Genomic DNA, 25385 nt, shown 5'->3' with positions numbered 1-25385 from the left:
GATGGCCAGGAGGCCCAATCAAACCTCAAATGTAGACTTATTTGGAAGTAACTTCAAGCAGTCATTTCCCAAGGAAGTTTCTCATAATACACAGTGACAGGATTCAAAGAAATTGATGTTTATCTTATAACTTTAAATTTATGTGTCATTATCAGACATAATTGTGTATTAATATCAGTGCACTGCGAATTACTATGTTCCTACATTTTCTTACAGTACTGGGGATCGAACCCAGGGGCACTCTACCACTGAGTTATATCCTTAGCTCTTTTATTTTTATTTTTTAAAATTTGAGACAGGGTCTTGGTAGGTTTATCAGACTGGCCTCAAACTTATAATCCTTCTACCTCAGTCTCCTGAGTTGCAGAAATTATGGTATATGGCATTATTCCCAGTTTATGCTCCTATATTTTATATGGACATCGAGCACCACATATAGAAAAAAATTTGTTTCATATTCAAGTTATTTCATTCGTACTAACTCTGTAAACATGCTCAACACTGAATACATAGTCCCTAGCAAGAGCATATATAATGTTAAGTGTACAGATTCTAGATCCAGATTGCCTAGGCTTGAATCTACTAAGCTCTGAAATCCTAAGCAAGTCAATAAACTTCTTTGTGTATCAATTACTTCATCTGTAAAATGATGATGACAGTATCTACTACTGAGTTTGGGAGCATTAAATTAGCTAATTCATGAAAAAATGCAATGTGTGTGTGCTTGCCATTAGCATTAAAAATGTAACACATAGAATAATTACATTGTATTTTTTTTAATTCTTAAAAAACGGTGGGGGGCTGGGGATGTGGCATGCGCGGGGTGCTGGGTTCGATCCTCAGCACCACATAAAAATAAAATAGAATATGTTGTGTCCATCAAAAATGAAAAAATAAATATTAAAAAAATTCTCTCTCTTCTCTCTCTCTCTCTCTCTGTAAAAAAAATAATAATTCGGGGCTGGGGATGTGGCTCAAGCGGTAGCGCGCTGGCCTGGCATGCGTGCGGCCCGGGTTCGATCCTCAGCACCACATACCAACAAAGATGTTGTGTCCGCCAAGAACTAAAAAATAAATATTAAAAATTCTCTCTCTCTCTCTCTCTTAAAAAAAAAAAAACGGTGGGGTGGGCGGGGAGGATCTGGGTCTCTTTTGACTTCTGAAAGGTCTCGGGATTAAGTAAGGCCTTACGTAGCAGAAACCCATTTTGGGAAGCCTGGACACCATGTTTTCAAAAGGAGGTGGCATTCTGCTGAGAATTCCACGGGTGGGGGTGAGCGCTTTTCGTAAGGCAGCCTAGGACTAAAGCAGCGCCACAGATACTTTGGGTGTGGCTCCTGAACCGCGACTGCAGAAGCTACGGGCCTCTCAAACTTTCCACGTCCAAGTCGTAGCAAGACGCAGCTCCCTTCCGCCCTACCTGCAGGTCGCTGGATGCCGCCTCTCGCTCCGCCCCTAGTCAGGAAGGTTCCCCGCAGCTCGCAGCGTGCCGGACGTGACAAATGGAAGCCGCACGTCCCACCAGTACCCTCGAAGACGGACAGCGCCTCGGAGCAATGGCAGCGAGCCGGCCCCTTTGGGCCGCGGCCAATAGTGGCCGCTCTGCTTGGCGCGCCCTGAGCCGCGGCCGGGAAGGGGCGGTGCGGGAGGCGGGGCGTCGGGGGGCGGTGCGGGCGCGCTCCCGGTGGGCGAGGTGCTCAGCATTCTGCACGCGTCTGGACAGCAAGTCGGTCGCGTTATCCTTCTCTCAGTCTCCGACCTCTCGCCCTCGCCTTATTGCCAAAATGTCGCTGTCTAACAAGCTGACTCTGGACAAGCTGGACGTTAAAGGGAAGAGGGTCATTATGAGGTAATTTTATAAATCTGCCTGCGAGCCCGCTAGGTTCTGCCGCAGCCTTGTTGGCCCCGGGCGGATTTGCTTTCCCATCTGCCCAAAGTTTCTTTCACCATTCAGCGGGATCCCTGGGGTCTTAGGTTTGCAGGACGAGGCTGCCCTCCATTGGGGCTGAGGCTGTGCCGGAGTTTGTGGGTTCCTAACCGTATTTCTTTTAGTCCAGGAAGCGGCTGTAGTCACCTTTTGGGAATAGATCCTACCAAGAAAGGGCTCAGATTGCCGGGACCTGTTTTGCCCCTTTCTTGCTCCTGAAATGCACTTACAGCCCTTCATTGGCGAATGGGACCTAATTCTTAGCCCCCAAATGTTTAGGCCCCAAGAAAGGGACCTTGAAAGGTCATTTGGGTAATTTCCCTTCCCCCACCATTCTAGACCTTGCCAGACAAATGAAAAATTACCCTCATTTTAAAGCTCCTTGCACAAAAGAATATGTTTCTCAGGATGTTTCTTTAAATGTTCAACTGTGGAAACCTCCTAAAGAATTGAGGGTGAGAGGATGGGGCGCACCGATGAGGCCCTGCAGAGTTTATGTAACAAGCCTCTGCTGCTCTACCGTGTCGTTGGACTTCGGGCCAAGGGGTTTGCATCAGGATTGTGACACATACTGGGTAATGGTAGCGCAGGGTGTGGCTCTTCGTACTTGCTATCCTCCAACCTCATTCTGCCATGTGGGTAGAGAAGCAGGATATTAGAAGTGAGTAAGCCTCCCCAAGCACGTGGGGGTCTCTTACTCTGCGCATGTGGAATCGTGGTCATTTACCAACATGGCTTCTCCCTCATCTGCCAGAATTACTAGCATGGTGTATGGAACTTTACATTTATGTATCCTTTTTGTAATTTATGATATATTTCTGCATGCCAGGAATAAAGTGTATGAGGATGGTTAGGTATATAATTGATGAACTTGACTGTTCATGTACCCTAACAAGATTCAAAGGTGATATTTTTAAAGGGCCATAAGAATTTCCATTGATTGCCTTGGGCAGCCCTGACCTTTTAGGGAAGTGGTTAGTTGATGGGCAGGTATGTGAATGGTGTGATTTAGTCCCCTTTACAACGTGGGCCAGTTAAGTGAGGCCATCTTTTGGATATTAAGGAATGCATAAGGCAGTAGGGGAGTAACTGCTTTAAACATGAAGGCATTTATGAACTAGAGAACTAAAAATTAATGTAGCTCTCCCCTTCTCATTTCATTTTGGCCAGGAGTAGTTTGCAGATTGCCTTCTTTGCCTTGCTATGGAGATAGACAGAACCCAATAGGAATGTCCATGAGAAATACCTGATGTCCATATTTCCCCAAGTGGTATAGGCCTTTGTAATCTGGGCACAGCAGCCATTATTAGATAAGCCACAGTATTAGATAAAGATTCTCTCTGGACCTTCTACCATCATCCTAAGCAAAGGGGATAGTCCCACTGGAGAACAGGTCAGGTGGACATTGGCCTACAACAAGATCTTGGGTTTTAATCATTTTTTCTCATTTCCACAGTGCTTAAGGCTGACTTTTTCAAGGAATGGGTCATTGTGCTAGTCACCTTGCTATAAAGGCAGTAAGGAGCTTTATCTCCTCTTTGTAGGGAAACTGGCTTGACGAATTAATTGGGCTGGTTGCACGTGGGAGCACAGGAGGTGCAAAAAAATGTCTTTTCTGCCTCTGCACCCAGTAAAATTTCATTTAACACAGATTTCTAACCCTGAGCCTTGAATTGATTGGCTAGTCCTATTTTGCTGATGGAAGATGACCTGTTCAAGGTTACTGAACTAGCAAATTTGTGGCAGAGCCAGGACTATAATTTGGGTCTCTTTGGCTACCAATCAGATCCTCTACATACTTGAACATAATGACTAAGGACAGGTTAAAATAGACCTTTTGTCTGCTGAAGGTTACAGTCAATATATTTCCCACTATAAATTGTATTTATTTAGGCTGAAGACAGGAAGTTACTTTGTTCCCTGTATCTTTTTTGAACAGAGAGTCACATTGTGGGATTATTATTTTAGAAAAGCCCAGGCAGCCCTGCATACTCAGCTCAATTCCTTTTTGTTTCAGTGCCTTTATGTGGTGGTGGCTGGCAGTGTTTCAGAAATGGGGCCTCCTGTGTAGTGGCTGCTTCACTTGTCTCCTTTCCTTTGTCCTGTGGAAGGGAACTGTGGTGTTTGCTGATTTGTCTGATGGTCCCCTGGTTTGAATTGCCAAGGGAAATCAGCCATTTTGTTGGGGGAAACCTGACTGGTTAATTATCAGGTTCTACATCAGTTTTTTAGGACTCCCATTGACTTTACAGCCTCTTTGAGTAAGTTTCCTTCTTATTTTTTGCAATCTCATTTCCTTTCTTTTCTCTCATAGGTTGCCAGTCATCCTTTGCTTGCTTGTAAAGCATTTCCCCTTTCCTTGTTTCCTCCTGTTTTTTAAACCTCACTGGTTTTCTCTAACTTGTTGTAACTTGTTAAGCAACAGCCCTGATGCAGAGGAAAGAGAGAAAAAAACTCAAGAGCAGGAGAAGAAAAGGCTCCAAAACAGCTATAATACCCCAATTTTCTAGTCAGGGACAGTGATCAATAACTAAAAACATATATTAAAAGAAGTTATATAGCTGGGTGAGGTGGTGCACACCTGTTATCCCAGTGGCTCTGGAGGCTGAGGCAGGAGGACATGAGTTCAAAGCCAGCCTTAGCAGTTTAGCAAAATAAGCAACTTGTCCCTAAATGAAATACAAAAGGGGTGGGGATGTGGCTCTGTTGTTCAATACCTGGTACCAAATATATAAATGGAATTACATAGTATGTAACTTTTGGGGATTGACTTTTCCACTCAGTATGATTTCATCATGATTTATTCAATTTGTCACATATATCAATAGGCCATTCCTTGGTATTGCTGAGTAGTTTTCCATGGTATGACTGTATCATAATTTATTTAAACATTAATTCATTGAAGGACATTTGAGTTGTTTCCAATTTGGGGCTATTACAAATGAAGTAAGTATGGACGTGTGCTGTAATTACTGTAGGGTAAATGCTTAGGAGTGGAATTTCTGGGTTGTATTTAACTCCCCTCCCTTTTTTCTGTGTTGGGGATTGAACCCAGGGCCTCACACATGGCATGCAAGTACTCTACAATTGAGATATGCTCATAAATTGCATTTAACCTTTTTGAGGGAATTGCCAGATTGTTTTCCACAACTGCTGCACCATTTTACATTCTTACCAACAGTGTACAAGTAATCTATGCATCCTCAGCAGCAGTGGATATCTCATTTTTTAAATTTTAGCCATTCTGATATTCATGCAGTGATATCTGAATTTGTTCCTGAGGCAAAGCTTGGGAATGTTTCAGCAAAGTGCAAAAGGAAGGGGTGCAGAGTTTACATAAAATGGAACAAGTAGAATGTGTAGGCAAGAGCAGTTACTGTGTTGGGAGTCCTAAGAAGAGAAGTTGAAAGCAGAGTTGCTGAAAGTGTAGGAGATGATGAGGGCAGTGAGGGGAGAGTACAAATCCAATTTTCATCAGTGAGCTGATGCCATGGCAACATCGATAGATGAGACAGATTCTTGGATATTTCTGCCCAAAGGCATTCCTTCCTGTAAGGTTCTAGGAGTAGGGAGGAGCAATGCAATGGATAGCTTGTGCTCACCCTCTTGCAGGTCTTGCCTTTCTGGGAGGCTGCAACAGGGAAAATGACCCACTGTAATGGGATACTTGATTCTCTTTGGAATGTACTTTGAGGCTGGCAAGGGCCTTGTTCAAGATATTTAAAGAAGATGCTTAGAATCAGAATCAAGTGGCCTGAAACTAAGCAGAGTATATTTCTTTGGTTAGAGGCATACTTATTGCCTTTTAGTTTTGAAGGCTTTCTTCAGAATGATTGAATATAGAACTATTTCCCTCATTTTACCTTTGGAAAGGCCGCTATTCCTGAGGTAGATAGGGGCTCAGGCCTAGGACATATAGAAAATGTGGTGGTTTTCTCACTAGTTCTGAAGGATTTTGTGGTCATCTCCCAGCTCTCAGCTGTTGAGAGGAAGCAGGTGGTGCAAAGGGAAGAAGAAAAAGATGGAGTTTTATGATCAAGGGCAGCAGCAATTTTCTTGACTATTTCATACTTTTCTATAGTCCCTTAGCAAGTTTTTTTTTTAGTAATGCTGGTTGGTTCTGTCTTCCAAATCACAGAATTACAATTTGGACAAGCATTAACATATAACACTTTTGTGGCACATAACTGTGCTAGATACTCTATAAGCACTTTACAAATTTAATTCTCTTAATGACTGTGAGGTAAAGTCTATCATTCCCATTCTACAGATAAGAAAACAAATAATGATCTTTGTGGGCAAAACAGACCTTAAAAATGGGTGATATAGGGCTGAGTTTATGGCTTAGTGGTAGAGCGCATGCCTCGCATGTATGAGGCCCTGGTTCAATCCTCAGCACCATATATAAATAAAATAAAGGTCCGATGACAACTTTAAAAATGCCATACATTATTGCTTTCAGTCACATAGAAATAGGCTGAGGTTCCAGGGAGTTCCGAATTGGTTCTTAAAAATGGTAAAGCAGTGATCTGTTAGGTTAGAAGGGAAAGATTGTGATACATTATTAGCTTGTGACATGTGGCTAATTCCTTCTAATGATCTGTCAGGTGGGCTAAGGCATGTCTCATCCTTTCAGGCTTTTTAAAAAAAATTTGTTGTTGTCAGTGGACCTTTATTTAATTTATTTACTTATATGCAGTGCTGAGATTGAACCCAGTGCCTCATACATGCTAGGCAAATGCTCTGCCACTGAGCTTTGACTTCAGCCCTCCTTTCAGGCTTTTTGTATTGTCTGTTCTGAAGGATACTGTCTGAGCTTGGTACTTGACCCTGGGTTTCTTCCTAGTCTTAAGGCTGCAGGCTTTCTCCAAAAAGAATGATAGTCTTTTTTTTTTTTTTTTTTGATTAATTTTTCAGTACCAGGGATTGAACCAGAGGTGCTTGACCACTAAGCTACATACCCAGCCCTTTTAAAAATATTTGTTTTAGTTGTAGATGGACACAATACCTTTTTTTATGTGGTGCTGAGGATCAAACACAGTGCCTCACATGTGCTAGGCAAGCATTCTATCACTGGGCTACAGCCCCAGACCCCCACCCAACCTTTTTATTTTTATATTTTGAGACAGGGAGGGTATTGCTAAGTTGCTGTAGTTGGTCTCAAATTTGTGATCCTCCTGCCTTAGCCTCCCAAGTCACTGGGATTATAGGTATTTGTGACCTCCACCAGGCAATGATATTCTTTTGATGTGTGTGTTTTTTTCCAGTAATGGTGTAGAATCTAGGGGCACTGTGTCCCTCAGCTACATCCTCAGTGCCCCCTACCCCTGTTTTATGTTGAGACCAGTTCTTGCTAAGTTGCTGAGGCTGGTCTCAAACTTGAGATCCTCCTGTCCCAGCCTCCAGAGTTGCTGGGATCACAGGTGTGCACCAATTTATTTTAATTTTTATTATTTTTAAAATTAATACATTATGATTATATATAATATTGGGGTTCATTGCAACATTTATATATACATATAACATAATTCGCTCCGTTTCATTGTTTTGTATTTCCCCTTTCCCTACTCATGATCCCCTTCTACTCTACTGATCTCCCTTCTGTTTTTAATCGGTTAATGTGTTTTATTCTTCTAATTAATTTTTTCCTAGTTCTTATAATTTAAGTTAGGCTTTATTTTTTGAATTTTTTTAAAGTATGCACATTTGTATGATCACTCAGGTCAAAAAGAAGTAGAACATTACCAGAAGCCCCCTCTGGTATTCTATCCCAGTGCCTAATTATTATCTTGACTTTTAATGCCCCTGTTTTTTTTGTGTGTGTGTGTGTAACTGGGGATTAAACCCAAATTCTTGGGCATGCGAGGCTAGCATTCTACCAACTGAGCTATATCCCCAGCCCCCACCTCTGATTATTTTGAAGGTGAGGTTTGAACTTCTGGCTTACTTAACTGGCTCAGTAAAAGTGCTGCTCCTGATCTTGAGAGAACAGTAAGTTGATCTTGGTTCTGAAACTGAAATTTTTGTTTCTTTTTTAGAGTGGACTTCAATGTTCCTATGAAGAATAACCAGATAACGAACAATCAGAGGTAATGTTCTAAATCTAAATCCTAAATCTGGGCTGGGTTTAAGATGTATGTTGGTGTGAATATATAGGATAAAATGGTTTACCTTTCATATTGTAAAATTATAGTAACTTAAGCCATGATTTTGGTTTCTTTCAATCTATCATCTGGTTTGCTTTCTTAAGAGAATGTAAGAATTGAAACATTCTAAATTTTAAAAAACATTTTTAGTTGTAGATGGACATAATAAGTTTATTTATTTATTTTTTTATGATGTGCTGAGGATCAAACCCAGTGCTTCACATGTGATAGGCAAGCACTCTACCACTGAGCCACAACCCCAGCCCCTGAAACATTCTAAATTTATGAGAAAATACAAACTGAAAAAAATCATCCTAAGAAAGTGATTTTTCTCTCTCCTTTTTTTTTTAATTTGAAGAATTTGAGTTGTTCAACTATGCAAGAGAAGGATTTTTAATACCAATAATTATTAAGCTTACGTATAGTTTTATAAGACTATTCCAGATAGCTTTAAAAAGTCAGTTTTGAGAATTTTGATTCATTTTTACTTTTATTTTTAATTTATTTCTGAGACATGGTCTTGCTGTGTTGCCCAGGTTGGGCGGTAATTCAATAACTAGCCTTAGCCTCCTGAGTAACTGGGATTATAGGTATGCATTGCCATGACTGGCTTTGATTTGTTTTTGCTTTTAAAAAACAAAGCAAAAGACTTCAACAGTAATATTTTCAGTCAGTTTAGCTGTTTCAGTGTCTTGGATCCTAGATTCAGACAGAAGCTGTTTATTTTTTATTTTTTTTTTTATTTTTAGAAAATGTCTACATTTTTTTTTTTACCAGTTCAGCATAATTGTACACAGTGGTGGGATTTGTTGTTATATCATTCCTTAGTATTTACCCTTTTCCTCCCCTCCTCCCTATACTTGGTTCCTTTCTTTTCTTCCACTGATTTCCCTTTGATTTTTCTGAGATTCTCCCTCACACTGTTGTTTTCCCCTTTTTCCTTTCTAGCTACCACATGAGAGAGAAAACATAGTACCCTTGATCATCTGAGTTCATTAGATACAATGTACTCAAGTTCTATCCATTTTCCAGCAAATACCATAATTTCAATTTTCTTTTTCTCTTTGGTACTAGGAATTGAATCTGGGGCCACCTAACTACTGAGACACATCCCCAACCTTTTTTGCTTTTTATTTTGAGACAAGGTCTTACTAGGTTGCTTAGAGCCTTGCTAAGTTGTTGAGGTTGGCCTTGAACTTACAGCCCTTTTGCCTTAGTCTCCCAAGCCACTGGGATTACAGGCATGTGCCATTGACTCATTTTTTTTTATGGCTGAGTAAAACTCCATTGTGTATATATACCACATTTTGTTTATCCATTCATCTATTGATTAATAGCTAGGCTGGTTCCACAATTTGGCTTTTGTGAATTATTTGCTATAAATGTATGCATTTTATAGTATGATGACTTTAATTCTTTAGGCTAAATACCAAGGAATAGTATAATTGGGTCATATTGTGGTTCCACTCTTATTCTTTTGTGTGGTTGTACTAATTTACAATCTTACCAGTAGTGTAAGTCTTCCTTTCAGAAGCAGAAGTTTTAAGTAATAGTACTGCTTTTATTTTAAATTTTAAATGAAAGCTTGAGCTTGAAAGTTGCTTCTCAAGACCAGTGTTATCTAAAAGAAATGTAATGTAAGCCATATTTTATTCAATTCAGTAAGTCTAAAATAATTATTCCAGTATGTAATCACTATAAAATTAATTAAAGGACAGTTAACATTTTTATGCTGACTTTAAAATCCAGCATGTATTTTACACATATATAGGACATTTCAGTGTGGACTAGTGTCATTTCTAGTAGTCAGTAGGCTCCATAATAGCTATTGGCTAATTACTAATGGATACCATATTGGACAGCGTAGGTCTAGAACCAGAATATTTTCAGGTATTAGTCCAAGAATAGATAGGACCTGGCATTTTATGAGAAACGTCCCTGCATTATCATGGCAATAAGATCTTTGTACACCGCAACTCCAATCACCCCCCTTTTTGTGATGCTGGTTGTTCAACCCAAGACCTCGAGCATGCTAGGCAAGCACTCTTCTACTGATCCTCATCCCTTTTGACTGGTCTTGATTTTCATTATCCTGCGTTATATAGAAAAGATTCCATATTTACCTGTTAAAGTATTTAATGAATAAAAGCATAGAAACATGTCTGGGTGCATTAGTTGTAGGTGGATACAATACCTTTATTTTATTTGTTTTTATGTGGTGCTGAAGATCAAACCCAATGCCTCGCACATGCTAGGCGAGTGCTCTACTGCTGAGTCACAACCCCGGCCCAAATTTATTGATTTCATTGGGCAAACTTTATACATGATACAGTTTATTTTTATATAAGAAAGTTTCTGTATCTGTTACATAGCATAAAATATTTTAGAAACATTACTTTTTTGTTTCATCATTCCCTTCTTTGATCAACTTTATCACATTTTCCCTTGTCAGCCTACATAAAATCTCCACTGTTCTTTTTTTTAATTCTTAAAAAATTTTTTTCTTAAAGCCTTTATTTGTTTAGTTTTTTTTTTTTTAATGTGGTGCTAAGGATCAAACCCAGTGTCTCACACATGCTAGCCAAGTGCTCTGCCACTGAGCTACAGCTCCAGCCCTCTACTGTTATTCTTCATTCTTTTATCTGCCTTCATTGCTTTACTTTCTCTATAACTCTTAACATGATCTGATAAATTACACATACATACATACATTGTCTGCATGTTTTTGCACATACGCACAAATAAAAACTAAAAAAAAAATCATCCTAAGAAAGTGATTTTTCTCTCTCCTCTATTTTTTTTTTAATTTGAAGAATTTGGAGTTCTTCTTTTTTAAAGAAATCAAAGTTTTAGGTTAATTGACTTCTCTTGTAAAATATCTATGCAAGAGAAGGATTTTTAATACCAATAATTACATATAGTTTTATAAGACTATTCCAGATAGTTTATTTTCTCTTCCTGTGTTAGGATTCTACTTACATGAGAATAGAGATTGTTTATTCTAATTTTTATTTATTTATTTTGGTACTGGGGGTTGATCCCAGGGGTGCTTTACCACACTGAGCTACATTTTTGAGACGGGGTCTTGCTAAGTTGCGCAGGCCGGCCTTGAACTAGAAATCCTCCTGTTTCACCTCCTGTTTTGGCTGTTTTTTTGTTTTTGTTTTTTTTAACTTTTATATTCTTTGCACCTAGAATGATGTGACTGGCACAAAAGAACCATTTAGTAAATGTTTGAAGGAAGCTGGGCAAGGTGGTGCACATTTGTAATTCCAGCAATTTCTGAGGCTGAGGCAGGAAGATGATAAATTCAAGGCCACCCTCAGCAACTAAGTGAGATGTTAGCAACTTAACAAGGCCTTATCTCAAAAAAATAAAAGGAACTGGGGGTGTAGCTTAGTGGTTAAAACACCTCTGAGTTTGGGCTGGGGATGTGGCTCAAGTGGTAGCGCGCTCGCCTGGCATGCGTGCGGCCCGGGTTCAATCCTCAGCACTACAAACAAAGATGTTGTGTCTGCCGAAAACTAATAAATAAATATTAAAAAAAAATTCTCTCTCTCTCTCTCTCTCTCTTAAAAAAAAAAAAAACACCTCTGAGTTTAATTCAAAGTAAAAAATGCTTAAAGGGAGTTTTTTATTATTGTTACTGTTTTTGATGGTGGGGACTGAACCCAGGGCCTCCTGCATGCTAAGCACATGCTCTACAACTGAGCTGTGTTCCCAGCCCCAATTTTTTTTTGGTACTTGGAATTGAACTCAAGGCCTTGCTTATGCTAGGTAAATACTCTACCATTGATCTACATCCCCAGCACTTTTTTTTTTTTATTTTGAGACAGGGTCTTACTGAGTTGTCCAGGCTGACCTCTCAAACTTGTGATAATCCTGCCTCAGCCTTCCAAGTAGCTGAGGTTACAGGCATGTGCCACTGTGCCAGCTCAGTCCCAATTTTTTGATTAAATTATAATATAATAAATGTAATACATTATAGAAATCAATTTCTATATAATGTGTTTATCTTGTGTATATAAAAAGTGATTTAGTATCTATAATGGATGCAGAAAACTTGCTACATATTTGTTATTTTTTTCCCAAATATCCTTTGTGGTTTCAGGATTTGAAACATTATGTCTTTTATCATCACTTAAGAGTGGTGTTTTCAGAAGTCTCCAAAAACACCTATGTATTCCATAGTGAGTTTCTAGGACTCACAGGACTTGGCATATAATTGTTCTTATGTCCAGACTTTATTAATGTGAAAGGATACATGACAAAATCAGCAAAGGGAAAAGACACAGGAGGAGTCTGGAGATTTCCATGGCACAGGCTTCCAACATACCATGAGGGGACATATTAAATGGGCTCCTTTCTCTACAGTGAAGAGTGTAGTGATTGCGTGCAGTGATTTTGTCCTAAGAAGTCTATTAGACTCTCATCCCATTATTTTTTTGTTTATTTTCACAACTACATATCAGTTGTATGTATTAATGGGATTCAGTGTAATATTTCCATACATGCATACAAAGTGCACTGATCAAATCCAATCACCCTTTTCTGACCTTTCCCACCCTTCCCAATCTTTAATAATCACCATTCCACTTTAAAGATGACTTTGTTTAGATACCACATATGAGAGAGAACACACAGTACTTGTCTTTCTGGTTTCATTTAATATGATATTTTCTAGTTCCATCCATTTTGTTGAAAATGATAGAATTTCATTCTTTATGGCTGAATAATACTTCCTTGCGGGGCTGGGGTGTCTCAGTGGTAGAGCACTTGCTTAGCATGTGTGGGACATTGGGTTCAGTTCTCAGCACCACATATAAATAAATAAGATAAAGGTCCATTGACAACTAAAAAATATTTTAAAATACTTCCTTGTGTGTATATATACACATGATGTGTGTGTGTGTGTGTGTGTGTGAATTTTTTTCTTTACCCATTCATCCGTTGTGGGGATCTTGACTGATTGATTACCCTATCTAAGCTATAGTGAATAGTGCTGCAGTAAACATGGATATGCAAAGATCTCTTTTGTATGCTGATTGCATTTCCTTTGACTTTACACTCAGGGGAGCAGGTTACATAGGTACCCTTTGCCTAGCAACCACCCAAATTTTAGACTTCTAGATGGGAGCAGATGTTCAACATAAATTACCTTGTTTATGCAGTTTAGGAACAGTGAACAGCCTTGCCAGTTAGAGAGCTTAGAGAACATTTTGAAAGCCAAGTGCCTAGACACCTGCCAAGGGTCAACCTTCCAAGCAGGTCCTCCTGTAGATAGAATTTTCAGGCTTGCTTTGCTAACTCTTTTCTGCACAAGGGGCACATCCGTGATGACGCTACAATCCTAGGTGGAATATTTGCATCATATTTAACTTCTTCCCCTGACACAAATTTGAGGGATACCACTGATTTGCTGACAGTACATTTGAAGGAACTTGGAAAAGTAAAGGGGCTTTAGGTTTTTTAAGTCATGAATAAAGCATGTCCCAGTAATCCCTAGGAATAACATTGCTTTGTCAACTATATGTATTTATTTTATTTTATTTTTTCAGGATTAAGGCTGCTGTCCCAAGCATCAAATTCTGCTTGGACAATGGAGCCAAGTCAGTTGTCCTTATGAGCCACCTCGGCCGGCCTGATGGTGTTCCCATGCCTGACAAGTACTCCTTAGAACCAGTTGCTGCAGAACTAAAATCCTTGCTGGGCAAGTAAGTGCCAGGCTCTGGTGCTGGTTGAGTATATAGGAGGACAGATTGTCAGGCATGTTGTTACTGGTTTTTGATTTTCAGACTGCTTAAGTGACTTCATCTGTTGTTCCCCCTAGGGATGTTCTGTTCTTGAAGGACTGTGTGGGCCCAGAAGTAGAGAAAACTTGTGCCAATCCACCAGCTGGGTCTGTTATCCTGCTGGAGAATCTTCGCTTTCATGTTGAGGAAGAAGGGAAGGGAAAAGATGCTTCTGGGAACAAGGTAGGTCCTGTGATTTTGACATTATTGAAGATAAGGTCCTGAATCTGGAAGAGACTATGATGGAAGAATACAAGAAGCTTGTATTTTTTCGTAGACACTTTCTCATTGAAGTATAAAATACAAGTAAGAATGCACAAAAACACAACTTGATGAATTATCACAAAATAAATGCATCTTTGTAACTACCACCTGGCTCAAGGATAGAATATTACCAGCATTCCAGAAGTCCTTCTGGTACTCAAATGGTTTTGAAATATATGTGAACATTCTTGGGGTATAAGATTATTCAGTGAATTTGATGATCATGGTGATATTACCTTGGATTTAAGGTATTTTTCGAAGAACTATAAAACATTTTCCTTGAATCCATCTTTAAGATAAGGGGGTATAGGCTTTATCCTCATTTCAGGAAAAGTCTCAGGAAAAAATATTAAGTTTCAGAAAGGTGGTCATTTGACTAAGTTAATGGTGCTATTGATGGACTTTGTAGCTAAGGTCATTAGATCAGCAAACTTTCTGAAGTGGCTAGATAGTAAATATTTTAGGCTTTGTAGGTCTTACAGTCAGTCATAAAGGCCATATAGTCTCTGTTGGCTCTGCTGGGCTCTACCATTGTCATGCAAAAGTAGCCATAGATAACCCACAAAACACGTTACTATGACTTGACAACCAGAATTCTATTATTAAATGATCTTTGAGCATGATTTTTTTCTTTATTCTTTCTAGTCATACATGACAGTAGAATCTATTTTGATTTATTTATACAAGTATGAAATATATCTGATTTTAATTAGGATCCCCGTCTTGTGGATGTTTGAGCATGATTTTGAATTTGATTCACTAGAAGGGAAGCTGAAGGCAGTTTTTAGTACTTTCTTCCATTCTGCTGGTCTTTAGCATCTGAGAACACATGCTCTGAGGCTGGTATCTCAGTCCCCTTTCGACTTCTGACATTTCTTAAGGTCATTGGGAGTGACTGCTTTCAAGCAGTTTCTTTTCTTAGCAGCACAGCACAGGTTTTGCCTTATCCTGCCTTTGGCACAGTCTTGATAAAGTACTAGGAGTCAAATGCTGACCTAAAATTTGGTGCCCTTTTAAACTGAAACCCAAGATGCACAAACTCTAGGGCTTAGAAATGGTGGGAGGCAAACTGGCAAATTGGGCAAAATGTTTTATTATATGATGAAGTGCTTATGCTATTCCGTGATTTATGTTTTAGTAGTTAATTCACTTGGCATATAGTGTCTGATGGCTTTAAATACCTGAAATTTCAGGAGCCTGGTGGTAAGTTCAAACTGGATATAAGAATACAGTGAGTACCTAAAATTTTTATTTTATCCAGTATAACCACATTGATCTTTCAGAATGAACATTATCTTCCTTCTAGTTATTGGCAAATTTAAAATGAGGAATGAGTTATGATTATTATCGTTTGTTCCTATGGCACTTTTTTGTGGAGAGACTTCGATTTATCCCATTTTTCTTATATTATTATTATTAGTAGTAGTAGTAGTAGTAGTAGTAGTAATAGTAGTAGTAGTAGTAGTACTGGGGTTTAACCCAGGGGCACTTTACCACTGAGCTACTGAGGTATGTCTCTGGTCCTTTTTAGTTTTATTTTGAGACAGGGTTTCACTGAGTTGCTAAGGGCTTCACTAAATTGCTGTGGCTGGCCTTAAACTTGCAACCCTTCTGTCTTACCCTCCTTAGACACTGGGATTACAGGTGTGGGCCACTGCACCTAGTGGCTCCTTAAAGAGCTCTTAAAATGGAATGCCTTTTTGGTTAATAGGAATAGTTGAAGGACAGAGAGTAATTTCCCAATGGTTATACAGTAAATTAATGTAAGAGCTAGTCCTAGAACCCAAGTCTTCTGATGTTTGAGCATAATTAACCATTACTTCATTTATCATCTTCCATTTACCAATGGTAGATGGCTTTCCATCCTGAAGAGGTTTTAGGGGCTCCACAGTCTGTAATTTTAGTGTTCATGGCTCTGTGATTCTTTGGGTCATAGTGGAAAATGCCATTCTTTGTGGTGGCCTCCTTCACCTCTTGATACATACAAAATGGGAGTGGGCAGTTACTAAAATAAACATCTGTTCTGTGCTGTGTACTATTCTGTGCCATGTCCCTCTTCATCTGGCATACTTCCTGTGTATCCTTGCTTAGATGCCTGCCAGAGATTTTATTTTGCTCCTCCTGCCATTCTGTTTCTGTCTCCTTTGGGGGAGCCCTGGATGGTGAGCTGATACCTTGCACTTGTGTTTCATTTCTTTTCTACTTTTTTCCCCTCTCTCTTCATAGAAGTGTATGTCTTGATTTCTCAGATGCATAACTTTGAGGGAAGGTTGTAAAATACCTCCTTTTACACCAACAAAATGTCTCTGAGGTATTTTTCTATTGTCATATTTAATTTATCATCTCTGTCCCAACCTTTCCTTGTTGCTTTTATGAGGGATATGTATGAGGGCCACTTTGCCTTTGCAGAAGGGCCTTGGTAGTCAGAAACTTGAGTCAAGTATAATACTTTCACAAGGAGAATATATTAAAATAAGAAAATGAGTTAGCATAAGGAAAGGGAAGAACAGTCAGAATCTTGACCTATAGGTTGAAGAGAGACCAGTGGGATGCGGTTAGCTTCAAATGATTTAAAAGTTAAGCCATGGTTCAAGAGTATTAGGTTTGTAATTTTGAGGGAAGGTGAGGGAGTACAGGATCATGAAGAAATAACAAAAGGACCTGGAATATTTGGGAGAAAGAAACAATTCTGTTAAAAATTTGCCGTCCCACCTATTCAAGGTCTTTAGAGATGTTCAAGAGGACCCTCAGTGGTATGAAATGCTTTTACAGTTATTTGTCTTTGGAGCCATAAGCACTTCCTGTGTTGGCTTTTCATCACAGTAGTCATTTTTCTTTGCAGATTAAAGCTGAACCAGCTAAAGTAGAAGCTTTCCGAGCGTCACTTTCCAAACTAGGGGATGTCTATGTGAATGATGCTTTCGGCACTGCCCATCGAGCTCACAGGTACCAAGGGCCTTGTTGGATACTGAGCTGAGAGCAGCTTTCTTGTTTACTTGAGCAGCTCAAACTCGAGGTTGCTTTTAAGTATTTCTGCATTGTATTGTGACTGTTTCAATTTCTATCTCTAATTGGAGCCACTATTGTGGCTCTTCCTGATCTAGAGAGGAAACAAAGGTAAAAACGTTGGGAATTGTCAAGTGTGTTTTATGTAGCTTTAGGAAAAGGTTTCTCTTTCTAATGGATATTACTTTGGGAATGTTTCCAGATCAGAATCTTAACATTCTTATCAACTTGTTGATTACTTATTGTATAATATCTCTTTTGGGGGTATCTGGGATTGAACCCAGAGGGGCTTTGACTACTGAACCACATTCCCAGCTGGTTTTTATTATGAGACAAGGTCTTGCTGAGTTGCTGAGGCTGGCTTTGAACTTGGTAATCCTCCTGCCTCAGCCTCTGAGCTGTTGGGATTACAGGTGTGCACTATGGCACCCAGCTTATTGTATATTGTAATTCAGCCCTTTGCCTGCTGAAGACTATTACTTTGGGTATCTTAGAGTCTACCTAAGTTCATTGCTTTTTACTCTTTCGGTTTGACCCTGTTTATTAGTCAAAAACCTTATCATGTACCTAAGTGTTTTTTGTTGCAGTTTCAGGATGAAAATCATGATTTCTTGGAGACTCAGAATGAGAAAAGCATTTTAGTGATGAGGAGCTGGCTCCTAGGACTGGGAGAAATGGTAGAGTTTTATGAGAATTTGATTGTCTTTGGTCTTTTCTAGCTCCATGGTGGGAGTCAATCTTCCACAGAAGGCTGGTGGTTTTTTGATGAAGAAGGAGTTGAACTATTTTGCCAAGGCCTTGGAGAGCCCAGAGCGACCTTTCCTGGCCATCTTAGGCGGGTATGAAAAACACTTTTGGATTATGCTTTAAGTAGTATTTGTGTGGCAGTAGGCCATAACTTAGGTAGTTTATTGTCAGATAGCATAGTCATGCTGAGTAATTGTGGAGAATTTAATAAAGGGACTGTCTATAGAAGTGATGGTAGATTTAGGGACACCAGAAAAGGACAGTATAATAATTGGGCTAGCAATAGTCATCACCATCCCTAGGCCTGAAAGGACAAAGAAGGGAATACAGAGAGGGGAGTTATGTGGAAGAGCCTTCCAGTTAGAATGGTAGTGTTTATTCAAGGGAAAGATGAATATCTGGAAGAAAAGGACCCCAGGGAAATAAATACTGTGATCTCCCTTCAATCTCCTGATGCTGCATCCATACCCACCACCAATTGCTGAAACTCAACTGGAGGCCAGAGGTAAGGGAGTCCCTTGATGTGGTTCGTGCAGGTCCGCCTCCTGGGACAGGTTGGAGAAGGGTAGAAAATGGTTGTGGAGGGAAGAATAGGGAAAAATCTGCCAAAGTGCTCATCTGTAATTTTGAAGTTTTTTATGAAGCTCTTACATACAACCTGGCTGGGAATAACTAGGAAAACCTGCTCCTGTGTGTTCAGTATTATGTCTTTATATCATTTAGACTTCATTTGTACACATTATGTACCTATTTTATGTTTGTTCCTAGGGGGAAAGGCAGCATGTGGATAGTGAGATTCTCATGCTTAGTAAAGATTAGAAATTTCAGAATGGATAGTTGAGAGAATACATTTTAGATGATAAAGTAGGGAAAAGGGGCTGGGACTGCTTGGATGAGATAGCTTTGTGTCATTTGGCATGGCTGTTAGGTTGCAGCCTCTCTATGGTTACAGGAATATGACCCTTCTGTGAGCAGGGTTTTTTTGCCCCCATGGGACTGGACACAGTCAGCATTTCCTGATGAAAATTGACTCTGGAGTTGGCTGTCAACTTCAGGTAGTTGCTCTCTAGGCTTTATGAGCCCAGTTTCAGGGTCCTAAAAATCATCCAGGGGGATTCAGGTTGTAGTGTTGTTCCTGTAAAAAGGTAAATTACTGGAATCATTGCCCCTCTTCACTGGATTATGAAGATCAGGCTCAGTTTTTTGATTTTCCTGAAAATGAGGATTTGAGCTGTGTGGCTTTGTAGACTTTCTGTAGACTTGTAATAAGAAGAGTGCCACCTAGTGGTTATGGTTAGGTTTTTGTTCCCAGTGTATGCTTGAAATCAGATAGATAGATAGATATTTTTGCTATGTGCCTATGATAAAGTTTAATTTATAAATTGGGCACATTGGGAGATTAATAACAGTAATGAAATAGAAGAATTATAGCAATATACATATTGTTATTTAAAACTTATGAGTTATTTATTTCTGGAATTTTCCATTTAATACTTTTGGATTGTGGTTGACCACAGGGAAGTGAAACTGAATAAGGGAGTGCTACTGTAGCTGTTTTGGTGAAGCTAATATGGAAAATTTTGCCACATTTCTTAATAGTGTAGTCTTCCTAGGCAATTAATAATTTCTGGAAAATTTTTACATTAAAAAATTCTTCACTGTGGAAACATGTCCTGTATAATAAACCCCTGGGTATCTGTTACACTGCTTTAACAAGTTAATTGACATTTTGGGCAATCTTGTTTTATCTGTGAACCCCATTTTGGTCAGGATGTTTTTTCCCCCCATCAGTACTTGGGGTTGAAGCCAAGGACACTTCTACCATTGAGCTACATTCCCAGCTTTTTTGTGTGTGTGTGGTGCTGGGGATTGAACCCAGGGCCTTGTGCATGCATGTGAGGCAAGCACTCTATCAACTGAGCTATATCCCCAGCTCTCCAGCTATTTTTTATTTTGTAACAGGGTCTTGCTAAGTTCTGTGGCTGGTTTTGAACTTGAGATCCTCCTGCCTCAGTCTCCATAATAGCTGGGATTATAGCCATGTGCCACTACACCCAACTAGGAATTTTCTTTTAAATAACTGCCATATATTATACATAAATTACTTTGTTAAGGATCATTTATTCTATAATAGTCCTCTTCTTACTTTCATCCCAACAATGTGTTCAAGAAACAGGGACATTTGAGCTATATACTATCCCTTAGAGATGAGCATGTATTTTCTGTATGCAGTGATGCCAAGATGGTGTGAAGATGATACATGATCAGTAGAAACTACTTTGAATTTCGGTCTTTTCTTGGGCTAGTTATGTGCAGTACAAGTATTTCTTGAAAGAATTTCTTGAAATTCTTCTCAAAGAAAGTATTCCTTGAGAAGAATGAGAAGCTAGAAGGGACAGTGAGTTGCACCTCCCAGCCAGTCATACAGTCATGAGGGTAAACAGTGTATAACTCTAGTGTAATGTACGGCTAAGCTGTGGTGTTCATCAGGTTAAGTGCATTAAATGTTTTTTTTTTTCTGTTTTCCCCCGTTTTCATTGGTGCATTATTCTTACAGTGGGATTTGGTATAATATTATTCATATATGCACACAATGAAACAGTATAATTTGATCCATTTAATTCCCCAATACCTCCCCTTTCCCTCTCCTCCTGGTCTCCCTTCTTCTTTTTTTTTTTTTTTTAATGTTCTAATTAGTTATACATGACAGTAGAATGCATTTTGACACATTGTACACAAATGGAGCACAGTTTCTCATTCCTCTGGTTGTACATGGTGTAGAGTCACACCAGTAGTGTAATCACACGAGTATAGGGTAATGATGTCTGTCTCATTTTACTGTCCTTCCCATCCCCACACCTCCTCCACTCCCCTTATTCCCCTCTCTCCAATACAAAGTTCCTTCATTCTTTCCTATCCCCTCCCCACTGTGGATCAGCATCCACTTATCAGAGAAAACATTTGGCCTTTGGTTGAGATTGGCTTATTTCACTTAACATGACGTTCTCTAGTTCCATCCATTAAATGAATTTTCAGCGTAGTATATTTTCAACTTACGGTGCCTTTATTGGATGCAAGTTCAGGAGTGTGTGTGTATACACATTTTAAACAAGTAATCCATTCTTTTCTTTAGTAGTGACCAGTCTGTACAAATGAAGTAAACAGCCTCTTGGCATCCATTCCCCTGTATCAGTGTTGTTTTGTACTATAAGATCTCTCCCAGGGTAGGCATCATCTTGTTTATTGAATGAAGAGGGAAATAGTCCTAAAGTGATTTGGCCATTTAAGTGGGATTTAAATGTATTGAAATGTTTATGGAAGGCTAGCTAGCTATTGCTTTGTATCTCTTACTTAGGATATTTTTTTCTCTCACAGGGAGGTAAGAGGTACATATGTTTTATTTTCCTCCATTGCAAAATAAGCTTCAAAAGGGCAGGAATCTTTGTTTTGCCCACTAATGTTTCTTAAACACCTAGGATACTGCTTTGCACAGACTAGGTGTTCAGTGAAGGTGTTGAATTAAGCAGTTCAGCAGAAAAATGCTATAAAGCAATTGTCCCCAGCAATTGAGTATGGGGTGCGAATTGAGACTAGAAATATCTATTTTTGTTCAGTATATGTTTGTGCAGTCTTATCCCCTGCTCTAGAATTAAGACAGTTCTGAGTAGATGCAGGGATTTCATGATTAGCAGATACAGTTGGCAGTCTGGATCCTGTGAATTTTGAGGGGGTATATGTGGAATCCATGCTTTCTTTAGATAAGGATAGGTTTTCTTTTCCTTTTTGTGGTGCTAAGGATTAACCTAGGGCCTTGTGAATGCTAGGCAAGTACTGTACTGATGAGCTATACCTTCAGCCAAGGAGTAGGTTTTCTAAGCCCCTTTTTGATTTGATGTCATATCTTCAAAGGTTTCTTCAAAATGGATTAGGCTTTTGGATTGGAGAAATACAGGGCAAAGTTATGCAGTACTTGGTCACTTTGGGACATTTTTTTTTGTTCCTGCCTTAGCATAAAATGTCAGGCTCCATTATATTATTACTTCTCTAGTTGATTGTTCTTTTGGTGGTTTTCTTTCTCTTCTAGAGCTAAAGTTGCAGACAAGATCCAGTTGATCAATAATATGCTGGACAAAGTGAATGAGATGATTATTGGTGGTGGAATGGCTTTTACCTTCCTTAAGGTGCTCAACAACATGGAGGTAGGAAACCAATGCCAGTGTGAAGTAGCTGTTCATTATAATCACACTTATCTAAATTAAAAAAAAAACCAGCTTGATATGAACTCTCCCTAAAAACTCCTATTTTTATCTTAGCAAGTTGTTTTTCTTTTTGCAATTGTTCCTTTATCTCTTATCATATCTGGTTGCTGTGAAGCAGTCATGTTCTTAGTATAGAGGCTAATGTTCATCATCTTTGCCCCCTTGTATAGATTGGCACTTCTCTGTTTGATGAAGAGGGATCCAAGATTGTCAAAGACCTTATGTCCAAAGCTGAGAAGAATGGTGTGAAGATTACTTTGCCTGTTGATTTTGTCACTGCTGACAAGTTTGATGAGAATGCCAAGACTGGCCAGGCCACTGTGGCCTCTGGAATACCTGCTGGCTGGATGGTGAGTCACTTCAGTATGAGTGAACAGAAACTTTTTTGTGTCATCTAGCCAACCAACTAACATTTTTTTTTTTTTTTTTTTTTTTGGTAGTACTGGGATTAAACCCATGAACTCGTACTTGCTAGGCAAGTGCTCTACCACTGAGCTACAACCCCAGCTCTCCAACAAACATTTTAAAACACTAGGAGTTGGGTTCCAGATGTTGCAGTAAGGCATTTTTTGTGGGAGAACTCATGGGGTGAAAGCAGTGGTATCAGATTTCTGCTGTCTTTATCAGTAATGAGATGAAGCACGAATGTTTCTTTTTCATCTAAGTAATGTTTAAGGACTTACTATGTGTTGGAGACACTGCTGTATTCTTTCATGGTTTGGGCTATTCTGAAGTACGTTGCTACCTAGAAACCTGTATAAGAAAACTTCACATGAAATCATGAAGATAATAGAAGTATACTATTCACAATGAAAAACATGCATTAAAGACTAATATGAAAAAAAGACTAAATAGTTGATCATTGTGTTTTCCACATATTATTTTGACAGCTGTATAACATTGTCTCATTGACATGCCCGTTTGCTAAGTCATTTTTCTTTTGTTAGGCTTTTGGGTGTTACTTCTTGGTGTGAGGCCTTTGGGTTCATCATTTCTCAGTGTGGCCCCAAGACCAGCAGTATAGGCATCATTTTTGGAATTTGTTGAAAAACTGAGGGCTGGGGCTATGGCTCAGCCTGGCATGTGTGAGGCACTGGGTTCGATTCTCAGCACCACATATAAACAAATAAAATAAAGCTTTATTAGCAAATTAATAATTTAAAAAAAGAAAAATGTAAATTATTGAGCTTTACTCCATAACCACTGAATCTGAAACCCTGGAAGTCTGGGAGTAGGGCCCAAAAGTTTGTGTATGAACAAAGTCTACGGTGATTCTGATGCATGCCAGAGTTTGAGAACTACTGATCTAGTTCATTATTTCTCAATTTCAACATTATTGACATCTCCATTTTTGTTATGGAGGTCTGTTGTTGCATTGTGAGGTATTTATCTTTAGAAATGTCTCCAGACATTGCTGCATGTTCCTTGTGGAGAGGCAGGTTTGACCCAGGTTGAGACCCACTCATCTTGTTCTTGATTGTCCTACATAGAATGGTCAAAAATGCCTGTATTAAATAACTTGAAGTTTTCTCTTGATCTTTTATAAAGTAGAACTTTTGAGTCAAAGGTCATAAATACATTTATAATTTTAAAGACTGCCTTTGGTTCTACAAGAAACTCTGGTGTTTAGCCTTGTTTGATCTTGATGAAGGTGGTATTTGTTCTTTAAAGTAACTTTCCTTGGCAGCTCAACTTCTCTTTTAATTCTATCCCTCAGGGCTTGGACTGTGGCCCTGAGAGCAGCAAGAAGTATGCTGAGGCTGTTGGTCGGGCTAAGCAAATTGTATGGAATGGACCTGTGGGTGTCTTTGAATGGGAAGCTTTTGCCCGGGGAACCAAAGCACTCATGGACGAGGTGGTGAAAGCCACTGCCAGGGGCTGCATCACTATCATAGGTAAGGTGTCCTTTACATAGCTAATACTAAGGTGAACTGGCAGAATTCTAATCAGAGGAAGGTAGAGGGGGATCGTTGACTATTCCTGGGCCTCATGGTGTTAGGTGAATCTTGAGCCAAATGGGTGCATAGTTCATGTAGGAGCATCTTAATGAAAGAGTTCAGAGTTCACCAGTTACTTTTGAGTTGCCTTATAGTTTTGGTGCCATTCAACTTTTTTCTTCTACTTTCCCTTTTCATCTGGCTTTCATTCAACAGGTGGTGGAGACACTGCCACTTGCTGTGCCAAATGGAACACAGAGGATAAAGTCAGCCATGTGAGCACTGGTGGTGGTGCTAGTTTGGAGCTCCTGGAAGGTGAGGTTCTTCCTTTTATTTTGGCTTATTTAGGGGTAGGGTGGGGAGAAGTGGGTAGAATGGAATAAAGAAATTTAACAGCTAGTACTGTCATTAGCAGTCATTATTAGCTGGGCAGTACAAATGGAGAACTTCAGATAAAGCTCTTGCATCCTTTTGAGGAGGGGAGGGGCAGATAGGAACTTGTTCTTAAACATGTCACATTCTAGTAGACTTGGGACACAAAATGCAAAAGTTGCCCAACTCCTGGCTATATTATCTTAAAGAATAGCTGATGTGTTATTGGGAAGAGAGAAGGGGGCATATCTGGCTTAGTTGGCCCTATAGTAATGCTGTCTATGTGTATGTGCTCTCTCAAAAACAGGTAAAGTCCTTCCTGGGGTGGATGCTCTCAGCAATGTTTAGTACTTTCCTGCCTTTTGGTTCCTGTGCACGGCCCCTAAGTCATCTTAGCATTTTTCGCGTCTCCACTTGGCATTAGCTAAAACCTCCCCGCACATCAAGGTTCAGCTAGTGGCCAAGAGAGGTAGCACCAGGAACCCTTAAACAGTTGCACAGCATCTCAGCTCATCTTTACTGCACCCTGGATTTGCTTATATTCTTCAAGATCTCATTTAAATTTCTTGGTGACTAAACCATTGTGCATTCTAGAGTGCATCTATTTATATTTTGCCTGTTAAAACAAAGTGAGCTGTGTTAGCTTAGTTCTCTTTTTGAAGTAGCTTATTTTGATTAGCTTGTCACTATTCACTACTCGGCATGGAAACAAGATGAAATTCCAGTTTTAGGGAGAAGCAATTGATGAACTATTAAATGATCAATAAACATGTCCATTGAAACTGGAATTTTTTTCCTGTCATACTTTGTTAGGAAGGGTAAGAATAGAAACTTGAAGGGACCAAATATCTACATTTCTAAATGTAAGGAATGGGATGGCAGCAGTGGGGAGGTGGGGGGATTAGATGAATGCCTACTCCTTATTGAAGAATTAC

At 39.3% G+C, this 25385-nt stretch overlaps 1 protein-coding gene across 1 annotated transcript; it reads left to right on the top strand.

Moving 5' to 3' along the window:
- Positions 1-1675: 1675 nt before the first annotated feature.
- Positions 1676-25232, top strand: Pgk1 (phosphoglycerate kinase 1). Its single transcript, XM_026410327.2, has 11 exons — positions 1676-1849; positions 7966-8016; positions 13632-13787; positions 13904-14048; positions 16972-17075; positions 17855-17974; positions 21967-22081; positions 22312-22491; positions 23859-24036; positions 24295-24393; positions 24758-25232. Exons 1-11 carry the CDS (start codon positions 1785-1787, stop codon positions 24796-24798), a joined length of 1254 nt encoding a protein of 417 aa, XP_026266112.1. The 5' UTR covers positions 1676-1784; the 3' UTR covers positions 24799-25232.
- Positions 25233-25385: the final 153 nt, after the last annotated feature.

Source organism: Urocitellus parryii, chromosome X (assembly GCF_045843805.1).
Source record: "Urocitellus parryii isolate mUroPar1 chromosome X, mUroPar1.hap1, whole genome shotgun sequence".
Lineage (NCBI taxonomy): Eukaryota > Metazoa > Chordata > Mammalia > Rodentia > Sciuridae > Urocitellus > Urocitellus parryii.
Note: the sequence above shows the minus strand (reverse complement) of the source record. Positions and strands in the feature narration are given on the sequence as shown.

Excerpts from the sequence above, each read along its gene's own strand:
- Pgk1 (XM_026410327.2), top strand. The coding sequence starts at position 1,785 with ATGTCGCTGTCTAACAAGCTGACTCTGGACAAGCTGGACGTTAAAGGG. Across the intron at positions 1,850-7,965 it reads GGGAAGAGGGTCATTATGAG|AGTGGACTTCAATGTTCCTA; the intron begins GTAATTTTATAA and ends TTTCTTTTTTAG. Across the intron at positions 13,788-13,903 it reads CTAAAATCCTTGCTGGGCAA|GGATGTTCTGTTCTTGAAGG; the intron begins GTAAGTGCCAGG and ends TGTTCCCCCTAG.